The following is a 13,174-nucleotide window of genomic DNA, read 5'->3' as shown; positions in this document are numbered from 1 at the left end:
CATCTAGTGGTCATGGAGTGAACTTCCAGTATAACTGTGTGCACTGTATTTCACATTCCACAGTATAATGTTAAGGCCTGCATGCATTTTTTTGTACATCAAACCATTTTATAAAGCCAAAGAACCTGACAACAAAGGAAGTCCCACTCTCATTTTTCCTGACTCCAACTGTCAGACTTGTTGTTCGGCTCAGTGTCCGTCTGCATTTCTGTATCACTGAATTTTTTGTGTATTTGGGGGGAAATTGTTCATGTGATTACTCATTGATCTGTTATCGTGTTCCTTCTTGTTGTTTTTGTTCAAAGCCAATTTTCAAATGCAGGGTAACACTTTTGTTGCCTTAACAGTCTTTAACAGTCTCTAAAGATGCTTTTACGGCTTCAGGATCTATAGCAATAAAGGCATTGTGAGCATTAACAGATCCTGACGCATGCACTTTTAACTGTTAACCAAATGTAACTCAAACTGACTAAAGTGTGGTTGCCAGAGCTCCTCTCAGATTAAGCCCTTGCAGTGACTAGGTTTAATTCCTATAGGTCCCACTAAAAGCCACTTTTTTGAAAAAATATTAATTAACCTTAAAGGTGCTCTATGTAGTTTTGTGGAGAAATGTTTGATTAGAGGATAAAGATCTTCACCAACTTATTATAGCATGTAATCAAATGATGGGAGATTTAAAACACTTCACAGGCTACAACTGTGATGAATACTATAATACTACACTTTCTGCTGACGTCTAATTTTTTAGTAAAGCAGTGCATCCTCATCCATCTTCTTTGTAAACACTTTCTGTACAGGTGCCACTGTTGTGGTTTCGGTGACACCAACAGCTGCTTGTTTTCTTTAAACTTCTGTAATCCATCGGAGACAGTTGGCCAGTAGGTCAGATTAACCCGCTGCATGCGCCAACCGGTGGGCAGCTCAGCATGGTGGACAGCTGACCCAAATACAGTCTGCGGTCAGGTGGTGGCAGGAGGACAGATGTGACTTTCATGTTTCAGGTTCATTTAGAGATTACACCCACAAACAGGGGATTTAACTCAGTGTTTATTCTAGGCGGTGCTGGAGCCTAAGCACATTTGCTAAGGTAATGCAGTTAGGTTTAAGTTATATGCTTGACTTCAGTATTTTCAAGTTCTGCTACTATAAACTTCCTATAGATGTGTTATTTTTACCCCACTGTTTATTTGATACTTTAGATACCTTACTAATGAAAATATATTTTGAAACACACGCACACACTCACATTTCAATCATCAGAATAATACTAGATATCAGATAAGATCAGTCAATATGTATAATTTACTTTTACTTGTACTTTTGATGCTTAAGTACATGTTAAGACTATTTCCGAAGTTATATTCGTATAGGCAACTTCATCTTTTACTGAAGTAATATTTCATTCTTTCAGGTATTTTTGAGGAGATTTCATGTAACTAAAAAACACATTTTTTCATGTTGTACTTCTATACAGTTTTGAAGGTTTTGTTCTATAGTCGAGTATTTCCATTTTATATCACTTTTTCATTTCAAATTCACAACAGTTAGTTACTTTACATGTTAATATTTAGCAGACAAAACAGTTGAACACCTCCACCACCTGTAACATGTCCTACTTACACAGTGACCTATTAGTAATAACTGGATAATATCATAGTATGAATTAAAGTTAAGAGGAGTGATTCTGCTCTATAATTAGTTTTAGTTTGGATGTTTTTAGTACACCCTTGATTTTTGCTACATTAGATTTTAGTAGTTACCTCAAAGATCCAGTGATGTAAAAAGTACCCCAAAGTCATCCTTGAGTAAAGTAAAGTAAAGTGAAGATATCATGTTAAAACTTTACTTTGCTAAAATTGAAAGTCACCCTTACGAATAGTAGTCGAGTAAAAGTCTTAATGTAACTGATTAAATGTACTCAAATATCAAAAGTACAAGTAAAAGTGAATTATACAAATATTTACAAGATGACTGATTATCAGCCTGGGCGGTCTGATTCGATATGAGATCTGACTTATGTAGAAATGTACTGCGTTCACTGTGATGATACAGACTACCTGCAAAGTAACTATTAACAAAAGTAATCAAATAAATGTACTTGAGCAAAAAGTCTAACACTGCCTACGATAATGTTGTGGAGTGGTAGTTTAAATATAGTACAAGTATGTCAAAATTGTGTACAGTATTTGATTAAATGTACTTAGTCACATTCTATACCTAAAATACTTTTTTCCAGCATGTTTTTATTGTGAGAGCATAACTGCCTCTCCTAACAATAATGCTAGGAACAGTAACAACAGAAATATGAGAAAAAAAAACACAACGATTCATGTTTCACATTTCAACCAGTGTAACAAAGTTTACTTTTTGAAAACAGAGTACATTCACTGGTGTCCATTCTGTGTTCATTCACTTATCCACGGCTGTCAAGAGGATTAGCTTTATTAGCAGCAAATCCTCATACCGTCTGTTTGTTTTCTGTGCCCCCCTCGGTACCTGTCAGCCCTCATGCAGATTGGTAGTGAGTGAGTCTTATCTGAGGAGCCAATAGGAGGCCCTGGAATTCTCACGAAAGAGCGCTGATTGGCTTGAACCCGTGCGTGTCGTGGGCGGGCTGCTGTCCTCTGCCACCTGAGAGTCTCTGCAGAGAGTCAGAGGAGAAACCTGCTGCCACACAGAGGGATGGGACTATAACAAGTGAGTGAGTGATTGAATACATATGTTACTGTTGCTTTTGTTCTATTTGTATGACGAAGTTTCGAAATAATGTGATAATTAATGATTATTTTGTAAGTTTTGTCAATATTCAGTCTCCTTGTCCTTAATTCTGACTTCTATTCAAGTCCTATGTTTTTTAGAACTAGGCTACCATTTGTTGACAGATGCTAAAATGATCAAATGAACCTAAAAAAACAAAAGAGAAGTTACAAAGATTACGTAATATGAGATTTTTAAGTCTGTGAATGAGAGTCAAGAGCTACAGAAACAGTTTCTCATGTGTTTTCAGTGGATTGACTTTACATAAAATTACCTTTAAATTCCATGACTGTCAAACAGGGTGTCCAGGAATTTGTTTATGTTTCACATGCACATTATCTTTGCACAAACCTGCACCATTTATCTGTTTGTGATGCTTTAGTACTACCAAGGAAGTACCCAGAAATAGCAGGACCACAGTGCAGATATCATCTGGTACATGCAAATGTCATGCATTCAAAACTTAAAGTGAAAGTACAGAAGTATGAACAACATAGTAAACATCCTCAGAGAATAATATGTGTTATTTGTGGGGTTTAATTCATGTGTAAGCATCACTGTTGCAGCTTTATCAAGGTGCGGCCGATTTGAATTATTTTATACAATGCTGGGTGGCTCAATCAATAATTTATTTGTAGATATTAAGTCATATTTGAATCTGCAAATTGGCTATAACGTGTGTAGTAGAGGGAAAAGTATTGTATTTGTCTCCAGATCGTAGTGGAGTAGAGGTATATCATAAAATACTCACGTAATCTACAAATGTCCCCTGCCTTAAATTTCTAATTCAATAGGGATCTTTTGACAGAAATGGAATGTAATTTTCATAATTAAGTGTACGGTTACCTGACACTAAGAACCATCCTCTTTCGTTACAGTAGAATCAGGGCTGCACTATATATTGGATAAAACTTGCAAGATATGAAAAAATACAGATATTCACCAGATAACTTGAATATCCACGTGACACCACCTTAGGCAGAAGTCACCATAGTTTAGAAAAACCAACTGGCACAAAAGTTTCTAAGTGGCAACATTGTTAACAATTCATCAGGTGCAACAATCTTAACGCTCTGCTTGAATGAAGCAAAAACAGGACTTTTAGCATATCTGGCTTCCACCACAAGGAAGGATGGAGTTAGGGGTAATTCGTAGGTTGCAATCTGCAACTTCACCACTAGATGCCACTAAATCCTACATACCTGGACCTTGAAGTACAATACCTGACTAAATGTACATAGTAACGTTCCACCACTGGTGTAGGATTAAGCCAATGATTTTCTTCCTATCATGATCAATCTGCTGATTATTACCTCAATTAATCATTTGGGACAAAAAATGTCAGAAAATGTTAAGAAACATGTATCACAACTTTCCAGTGCCCAAGATGACATATCCTTACAGCAAATATCTGCATAAGGGAGGCTAAAACATTTGAATATGGGGCATTAAAACAAAAAGAAAATACCGTAACACTAGACTACTACAGTCAAAAATACAAATGTGTATAAAAAAACAACAATACACCATTATGAATATTTGAAAGTGTTTAAATGGATGTTTTTCACAGTATCGATACACCAGTACAAGCTGCGTTTTGCTCTGAAATTCCAGTATTGTATATCGGCAATGTCGATCAGTTAATCAGTGCTTGTGAGTATCAATTTATGCCCTTTTTGCTCTCAGCTTTCAAGTTTTTACTCTTCTCTAGACACATGCAAGTACAATCATTTAAAATGACATTTGTATCTTTCTGTGGTAGGACACTCCAGTCCAGTTGACACTAAGAAGTCAGTGGTGTAACCCCTCCGAGAGATCCATTCATGCTGTAAAAGCTTTATCTCTGTAATCAGATAACATCATGGAGAGCACTCACAAAACCTTACACCTCTACATCCCGATCTCTGAGAGGAGCTGTGTGAGTCCATCCCTCTCCCACTGCAGGGGCCCATCTCCCCCCTTTGAAGCCCCACTGAAGACCCAGCTAACCTCTCACCGCGAGGAGGCGGAGGGTCCAGCTGAAGCAGACAAATTAGGCCTGGCAGACTTGAAAGAAACCCTCAAAGCGTTGGACAACTTCTCTGAGATCCTCGGGTTGTTGCCGTCGTGTCTGGAGTGCCAGGATTTCATGAGCATGGGCAACCAGCAGGGCACGAAGATAAAGCCGAACAGTTACGGTTACTCTGAGAGTCGAGATGCTTTGCCGAAATCCCCCAAGTTTCAGATCCCTCGAAAGAGAAGAAGACGAGTGGAGGGGCTGGTTTACGCTGGCAGCTTCCAGCACAGCCTCAAGACGACACCCGGGACTCCACGGATGCCTCAGAAGGCGAGAAGGCTGACAAAGCTCTGGATAACAAACTCCCCTACCGTTCCGGAGTGGGACGTGGAAGAAGACCGGATGATCATGTGCACTCCTGCAGCCAGGAGGAAGAGAGTCATTGGCAAAGAAAGAGTTTCAGTGTCAAAAGAGAGTCTACAGGAGCCAAAGCCAACATGGAGAGTGAGGCTTCCTGATCCTTCGTCTGCGGGCAGAAAGGATTTCTCTGTAAAGGAAGAACCTTGCCTCTCTGACTCAGACACGGACGTCTCTGAATATGACAATGACATCTTCTCAGCGAAGACGGAAGACCGGAGAACCAGGAATGTTCTAAAAGCGCCAATCAAACAGGCAGAAAGAGAAGAAGAAATGAAGGCAGAAGCTGAAGAGAAGTCCTCTCAGTGCAGGTATGAAGAGATGGGGAAGGAGGCTGCAGCGCAGCGAGTGATCGGCAAGATTGAGGAGGTGGAAGGCATCATACGTCGGGTGAGTCTCACCAGTTCAGACTTGATCAGAGAGGGCGGCAATGGGAGGGAAGAGGAATTCTGTTCCCGGCTGGAGATCCAGAACAAGGGGTGTGATGAAGAGAATCCTCTGCTGGTTGAGGAGCTTCACGCTCTGGGTGAAGCTCTGAGCCAGAGTCTGCGTCAGGTCCTCAAGATGGAGGGGGCGAAAGCAGAGAGGGAAGCCTTCAAAGACGCCAAGAAGACTTCTTGCAAGCAAAACCTCGTAGGATCAACAAGAAGGCCTCAAAATCTGTCACCAAAGTCTAACAGCTTCACCTCAACCGTGCCAAATAATTCCTCCCTGGTTCCCTCGCCAACTCTCTCTTCAATTCTAGATGTTTCCCAGAGAACGTCCAGCGGCTTCGAGGGCTTGTCTCCCATCCCGTCACCTCAACTCACATCCAGCAAGCAATCTCTGCCCGCGAGCCTGACTGATCAGCATGAAAGAGAAGTCTCTGAGCACCACGTTGGGTGGATGAGCTCAGCTGAGGCCAGTTTACTCCCGCAGGGGGATGAAGGCCGTGAAAGTGCAGCCACAGTCGCTTGTGGGACAGAAAACGATCAGAAGAATATTAGGAAGATTTTGGAGAATCAGACGTTGACATCCAGACGCACCAGCGAGACGGTGGCCGATCAAGATGACCTACTCTTGTCAGGTAATATTGCTGACTTTGCAGCAACAAAAAAAAAGTATGGGTCTGTAAATGAAAACTAAGAAAAGCAGTAACTGAAGCTGGGGGTCAAAGTTCAGTTTTGACCTGTGAGGAAACAAGGTTTATCTAGCTTCTGCTCCAGAGCTTTTGATCGCATCACATGATCTTCATCAGCAGATTGTGTTCGCCCAGTTGTCATGGGACTGAAGATGTTGAATTTCTTTTCGGCTCTCATAGCACCTCAGCGCTTCTTGTCCGAGTCAGCTTAAAAGTTCAGCTTTAAAGTTTATTATTGACCCTGGAAGCAGCAACCTAACCTCAAGATCTACTTAGTAGCTGTTCTGGGACTTTTTATTAAATCTATGCATAATAAATGTTCTCAAGACTGAATGTAGGAGAAAGTTGTTGAAGTGCTTACAATTTAGATGGGATGTAAAGACTTTAGGAATCTGGAAATTGTGGGTTTAGACACCTCGAAAGTGCTCCAAAAGCAAAACTTTGCCAAAAAAAAAAAAAAGAGTGAATGAATGGTCAAGAACGAATGTCAAACCTCAGCTTGTTTTCCCAAATGAACAGTAAAGTCCTCAAAGTCAGTGAGAACTACACTGATTTACAATGTGCTGATCCTGCGAACTGACTGAAAGCTCTATTACAGCTGATACATTTTCCTCAGGTGAGACATGGTTTGATTTCAGATGCTTGACGTAGTGAAGCATAGTTCACAAAGTCAACGTGTGATTCTGCAGACATTTCCCATGATTTGATAAATAAAGTAATTGTCAAAATATTCATATTATATACATTAATAATGTGATATTGATTTTAACCATACAGCCCAACAATTCTGTTGCAAGTTAAATAACTCAATTTTGAAAAATAGCAGTACTTTTACTTAATACTTCACTTGAGGGACTAAGAATACTGCCCCCCATGCAAAATGTTATGTTAAATGTTAACACAACTAGGTACACTTTAAAAGATACAAAAACAACAATATTGATAAGTGGCTTTGCGATCAAAGAAAGAGACTGAATTACCCTGAGTAGAATGCATACCGTCACCAAGACCAGACTAGAACAATCCCCTTTGTACTCACTCACACTTTTCTTTAAAGTCCATGCATGATTCCCTAAGAAATGGAGGAAAATTGTGAAAAATTCCCTCAGTCACACTGTTAAAGAAAGTGCCAAAACATTCATGGCTTCATGTCAAAAGTTAATGGGGTCTGTTCTGGGCTGAGATCCATCATCCATTCAGGTTTCGTGGAAATTCGCTCAGCGGATTTTGTGTAATTCTGCTGACAAACCAACAAACACATAAACATACACAGGTGAAAAAAATGGCCTCAAGTTATGACCGATGCCCAGAAGACAAGACTTGAGAACTGTTAGTATAGTTTTCTTAAATAAGGAAACCCGACAGGATGTTACATGACTTTCTCTAAGATTCTGTTTACTTCTGTAGGTATTTATATGAATATAGGTATTTTAAAGGATTTAATAGCATAACTGTATCTTGTAACTGTAGTTAGTTTCATGTGTGTCTCATTTTGCGCTTCATGGTCAGTCGGCCTGCGGTGGATTAAGCTACGTATCAGCGTGAAGAGCAGAACAGCGTGACGTTGACTTTTGGTGGTTGGTTGGTGATGTGAACGGAGGAGAAAGAGCAGACGGCTTTAGAGGTGCTGCACGCTGAGTCCTGACTGTCAGATTTACACATCCATTAAGACTCAGCCTGGTGGTGTCTGGACCCTTTCTCCACTGTAGTCTCTCTCTCTCTCTCTCTCTCTCTCTCTCTCTCTCTCTCTGTCTGTCTCTCTGCAGAAGGATGTGTGGTAGTCTGTAAATAATGACCCCATGCTGGTTTGACATACCACCACGTCTGTGTGTGTGTGTGTGTGTGTGTGTGTGTGTGTGTGTGTGTCTGCGCTCACTCAGGCATGGAGTACTGCTGAGCACCTGACGTGGATACTCTCATTGTCCTTCGCTGGCGCTGACCTGGGACAGAGAGCAGACAAGCAGAAAATGTGTGTGTGTGTGTGTGTTCCTGTGTGTGAGCTGACACTACCCCGAGGACACTACAGCCCGGGACAGAGGCCTGTGACAGGAACACTGATTCAATTGCATGGAAGTAAAAAAGGTTGTCTGGGTTCGAACAAAGTCATGAAAGTCTGGAACTGCTTAATTTTAGCCGTTTCGTTTTTCAGGGGTGCTTGAGCACAATCACTCTCCAGTGACGCAAAAATCTCCAGTTTATGTAACTCTCTCCATCATGCACACCCGCTGTAATTCCTGATTTACGATCTCGAGCATGGAACAAGTCAAGAGGATGATGAGGACTTACACACACCTATACATGCGATCAAGTTAAACTGGTCAGCATGTAAAATCGGAAAAGCAACGAAATGCGTTGGTTTCTGTGGCTACAAAGAAATTCTGTAAACGTAATTTTTCGCACTTCGTACTCAGAGTAACAATTAAAATGTGAACTTAACAATTAACATTACAATTAAAGGCTTTGAGAGCTCAGAAATCATTGGTTTACTTTCCTTAAAAGGGCTTGAAAGGCACTTTAATTTAACAAAAAAAAAAAAGTTGTATGCACCCCGGGTTGTATAGGTGCATGTACTGCTCATGTCTCTCTAGATCATACTGAAATACAGTAATGTTGCCTTGGTGACATCTATGTGTCATTTGTGTGTATGAACTCTCCATTAACCGAATCATTTACCAGTAATGCAAATATAAAACAGATTTTCACCATAATGTGGATTATATAGTTTTAAATAGTTAGGATATACAGATCAATGAAGAGCCATAACATTCAATATACTATTTCACGATTATTAAAAGATACAATTGTAATATATATCTGTAATCATATAACTCAAGACTATAACCAGTTAAACATTCCTTGAGGTATATTTAAAACTATTTTTGGGGCAATGAAAAAAGAAGATGTTATGTTAAAGAATAAAACTCTGTATCATTTATGTATAGAAATGATTGCTTTAGTCCAGCAGGCAGTCTGATGTCTCATCCTCACTTCTCAGGAAACTGAGGCTCGACCAGGCTGTGCAGCGGGACGCCCGGCTGTCCAAATCGGATTAATGCGCTGAGCTTTGTGAAACACAACGCATCTTTAGAGGACGATGATTAGAGTGGGAGGGAAGAAAGGCATGCAGGGCCCCTCTGAGGGTGTTATTCTCAAAGTGCCCTGTTCTCCTCCTCGTGGTCAAATCGGGGACAGATAACACATTTCAACAAGCTGTTCAGCCTGGCTCTGAAAAGTCGCACAGCTGGAATCACTGTTGGTGCCTTTTATCTGAAATGATACGGACAGATTTGCTGTAGAGCAGCTGTACCAGAAGATAGAGTTGGACCAGTGGGGCATTTAAGAGGGAAAATACACTCTTCAAGGTTGAGCTGCCTTTGACCACATCTGGAATTAGCGAGATGTTTCTTCACCTGCAGGACCAACAGGGCACACAGAACATGCTTAGCTTGATGGCAGTGGGAGTTAAACCCCTAACTCTCGAGTTATCTCGCACCCTACTATACAGGATTAGATAGTCTGATGACCTGAACATGTATCCAAGTTAGTTTCACATTTTCTGTGCAAGCGCTTCAAAACCTCACTCACGGTAAACCTGCAGTCTGAGCTCTAATAGTTTTTTAATTAGCTCATTTGGTCGGGGATCAGTAGCTGTCACCTTCACAGCGCAGTGCATCAGTCAGCCGTCTTTGAATGAATGTATACATGGTGGAGTGTGACTGATAGGGCTGGTGCTTCCAGGACTTCTCCGCAGCACCACAGTACTTCACTGTAACGCTGTTTTGTCACACGTCTGACCTTTATCAGAAAACTGCAGCTTCTTGCCGTTACGATGTTGCGCACGGCCATGTCACGATTTTGAATATATTTAGATTCGTTGTGCAGCTGTAGAGGACAACGTGCAACAGGCGCCCGCTGGCTGTGACCCAAAATCGGAAAGTGAAGCAGCTCAATACACAACTGATTAAACTAGAGCGTGATGATGTGACTACCAGAATGCTGGAGATGTCTTTGTCTAAGAGAGTAAGAAAGCTCCTGATGTTTCTTTTCAGCTGAAGTTCTGGCTCACATCCTCATGGTGACACTGTGGTGTAACACACAAGCTTCACACTGCTGACTGCTGACTTTTGAATATCCTTGCGTTGGTTAGTTTGTATAAAGGCAAGCTTACAGTCTTAGCCTTCAACATGTATCACGTGTGGCGAGCGTTTTGACCGTTTGCCTCCATGATTAGAGAAAAAAATCCAGCAGATGTTCAAATTCAGGTACTCGTAGGTAGATTTGGTTTGCAGTAGAGAAAATGTCTATGTCCTTAACACACATTTGACAGACAACGCAGACAACAGACAAACATGATGAAATGACAGTAGCACCTCTCACACAAAAGAGACCATAGCTCAACGTGCTGTACAATGAAGTAAAGAAACAAGAACATTATGTAAGAATAGGCAAACTAAAAACCAAGAAAACAAAAGAGACAATATAAAGAGCAGGTATGCTTATAAAGATAAGATATATGAAAAAGAAGAGAACAAAACAAAAGGGAAAAGGCAATAAAACACAATCTGGAATAAATAAGTTCACAGATCTCGCATCTCTTACAGCCTTGAGTAGGGAGTTACATAGTTGGGATCGCACGGTGGGATTGTAAAAGTACTCAAGGCTCCAGTTAACAAGACTTAACAAGAGGGTAAAATGCAGGTTACAGAAAAAGAAATAAAAATTTATTTTACAGAGTCTGCATAATGTCGCTACGACTTGTCAGCTGGAGCAAAACAATGTTTATACCCCCTCTTGTTGTACGCCTTGGGAGGCTGACAGTGCTCACTGTGCAAAGGACGCGAGCTGTCCTTTAAAATGTGTGCTCGTTATGCACTTCACCTGTCAGTGTATCCTTCCTACAAAGTGTTGAGTCTCCATGTGCTGTGATCTGTCTTTTACAGTCCTGTGTATCTATTCCTGTTGAATAGCCGACACGCTTTACTTGAAAAGCTGTCCAAATCTAGTGGGAAATGTCAGATTCATTGTGGCTTCCCCGTTGATTCCGTCATTAAAGAAACAGACTTGCATCATAAGGAAACAACGGATGCGGGCCGCTCAGTCTGAGATCGATACGGCCCCCTGCTCTAATTATGATTCGACTCCCGTTCTTCTCCAGACGAGGCTCTGCAGAGGCAGGAGGAGATCTGGCAGCAGGAGGTGGAGGAGTCTCTGTCCCTCTGCAGGACGCTGTCTCATCCCTCCAGACCCAAACTCATCGACTTCCTGCGCATCACGGCCCCGGAAGATGACATCACCGACACGCCGACGGCCACGCCCCTCCCGCCGGAGCTCAGGGTGAGTGGCTTCTTGAACGTGGGGGGGGAGAGTGAACGGAATGATAATGCTGCATCATCATGACACTGACCCACATTTTCACACTACGGTGGAGTTTTTGCCTCGCAGCCCTGTTGATCCAGGTCCAACAAATTGGCCTCTTACAGTTCCAGTAATACAGTGTGTGACAAAGAGTTCCTTGTGGTTACGTAACAGGAGGGGTTTAAAGCAGCTCTGCATTGTATAAGCTCTGGTATCTGAAGTAGCATGAAATGGTAGTTTTCTGGGTTTAAAGCTCTTAAGCCCTGCCACGTTGCCTCTGTGTACAGAACATGCAAGTGTGGAGTTGTTTTCCTGGACTCTATCTGGACTTTACATGATTTCCATATATTCTGAAATTATATGTAGCATAGTTTTAGATCCAGTTAAGACTTCCCTTGTCCTTTCCAATTTTGAAGCTACTCTGAATGCACCAAAACAAGGTTTAAGGCAACATTATGCAGAATGTGGTGTTTGGTGCATTTGGACTGTGACAGCACTTCTGTAAATACAGAGCCCAGGTTTCTGTTTCAGTGGAGCATGCTAAGCTAACATAACCTGAACCAGAGACAATAACACCTGAGTACAACATGCTACAGGCTACATGCTACAGGCTACATGCGTGCGCTCGGTCAAAATAGGCTGACTTTATGATCAAAAACTAGAAGGCTACCTGCTACCTTGGTAATACAAAAAAAACAAACATCGAGCAAGTGCAACAACACAAGACATAAAACTTAGCAAGCCAGCTAATGTTGCTATTCAGCCGCAAGAGGCCCAGTTCGACATCTGTTGTGCAGTCTTTTATTTAGCGAAGCTGAAACTATACACAAAAAACCTATCTGAGATTTAGTCTTGCCTTTAGCCTCTTGCTCGGTGACTCTCTCTTCTTAGCTTCCTCTGTCAGCGCCAGCAGGTTAGGTTTAGGCTGAAAAAACTATTCGTTAGGGTTGGAAAACATCATGTTTTGGCCTAAAATACCTGTTTTGGCTGCCACAAACACAGTTTGAAAAGTCTTTTTCAAAAAAACAACCAGTTTTGTGGCAAAAACCCCAGCTCTGCACCACCATCCGTTCCTCCTCCTGCTGTGAAATCGAGATAGTATACATGTAATATGGACGTGACCGTACACCAAACACCAAATGTCAATATAGCACATAGTCTGAGATGTGTAGAAACACGGATGTTTCTGTTTGCAGAAACATTAACTGAATATGAATGATGTTATTACAGCTACACTAACCGCAGTATATTGATCTACTATATAAAGTGCATTGTATTTTTGCTGCCTCATATGCTGGATAAAGTCCAGTGTGTTTGTTCAGGGGTGCGTGTGTGTGTGTGTGCGCGCACGCTTTGGTCTTAATGCTATTTCATAGGATTATCTGGATCCATTCCTATTACATAAACACAGCTCCCATAAAGGCCACAGTGTCCCTCCCTGGGAATGCAAAAGCACTTTATTAGCATTCATATGATTAAGTGAAGCCGGTTAAGGCGCCACTGCAGAGTCCGGCCCGGTCTGACTACAA

At 41.4% G+C, this 13,174-nt stretch overlaps 1 protein-coding gene across 1 annotated transcript in view; it reads left to right on the top strand.

The window, feature by feature from the left end:
- Nucleotides 1-4,603: 4,603 nt before the first annotated feature.
- Nucleotides 4,604-13,174, top strand: part of LOC119012886 (formin-like) — a 29,161-nt gene continuing 20,590 nt past the window's right edge. Inside the window, exons 1-2 of the mRNA XM_037087088.1 lie at nt 4,604-6,236; nt 11,446-11,624. Of these exons, the coding sequence (XP_036942983.1) occupies nt 4,619-6,236; nt 11,446-11,624 (1,797 nt within the window). The 5' untranslated portion in view covers nt 4,604-4,618. The remainder of the gene's footprint in view (nt 6,237-11,445; nt 11,625-13,174) is intronic.

The sequence above is a fragment of the Acanthopagrus latus genome, chromosome 22 (genome assembly GCF_904848185.1).
Source record: "Acanthopagrus latus isolate v.2019 chromosome 22, fAcaLat1.1, whole genome shotgun sequence".
Taxonomy (NCBI): domain Eukaryota; kingdom Metazoa; phylum Chordata; class Actinopteri; order Spariformes; family Sparidae; genus Acanthopagrus; species Acanthopagrus latus.
This window is presented reverse-complemented; position numbering and strand designations above follow the sequence as displayed.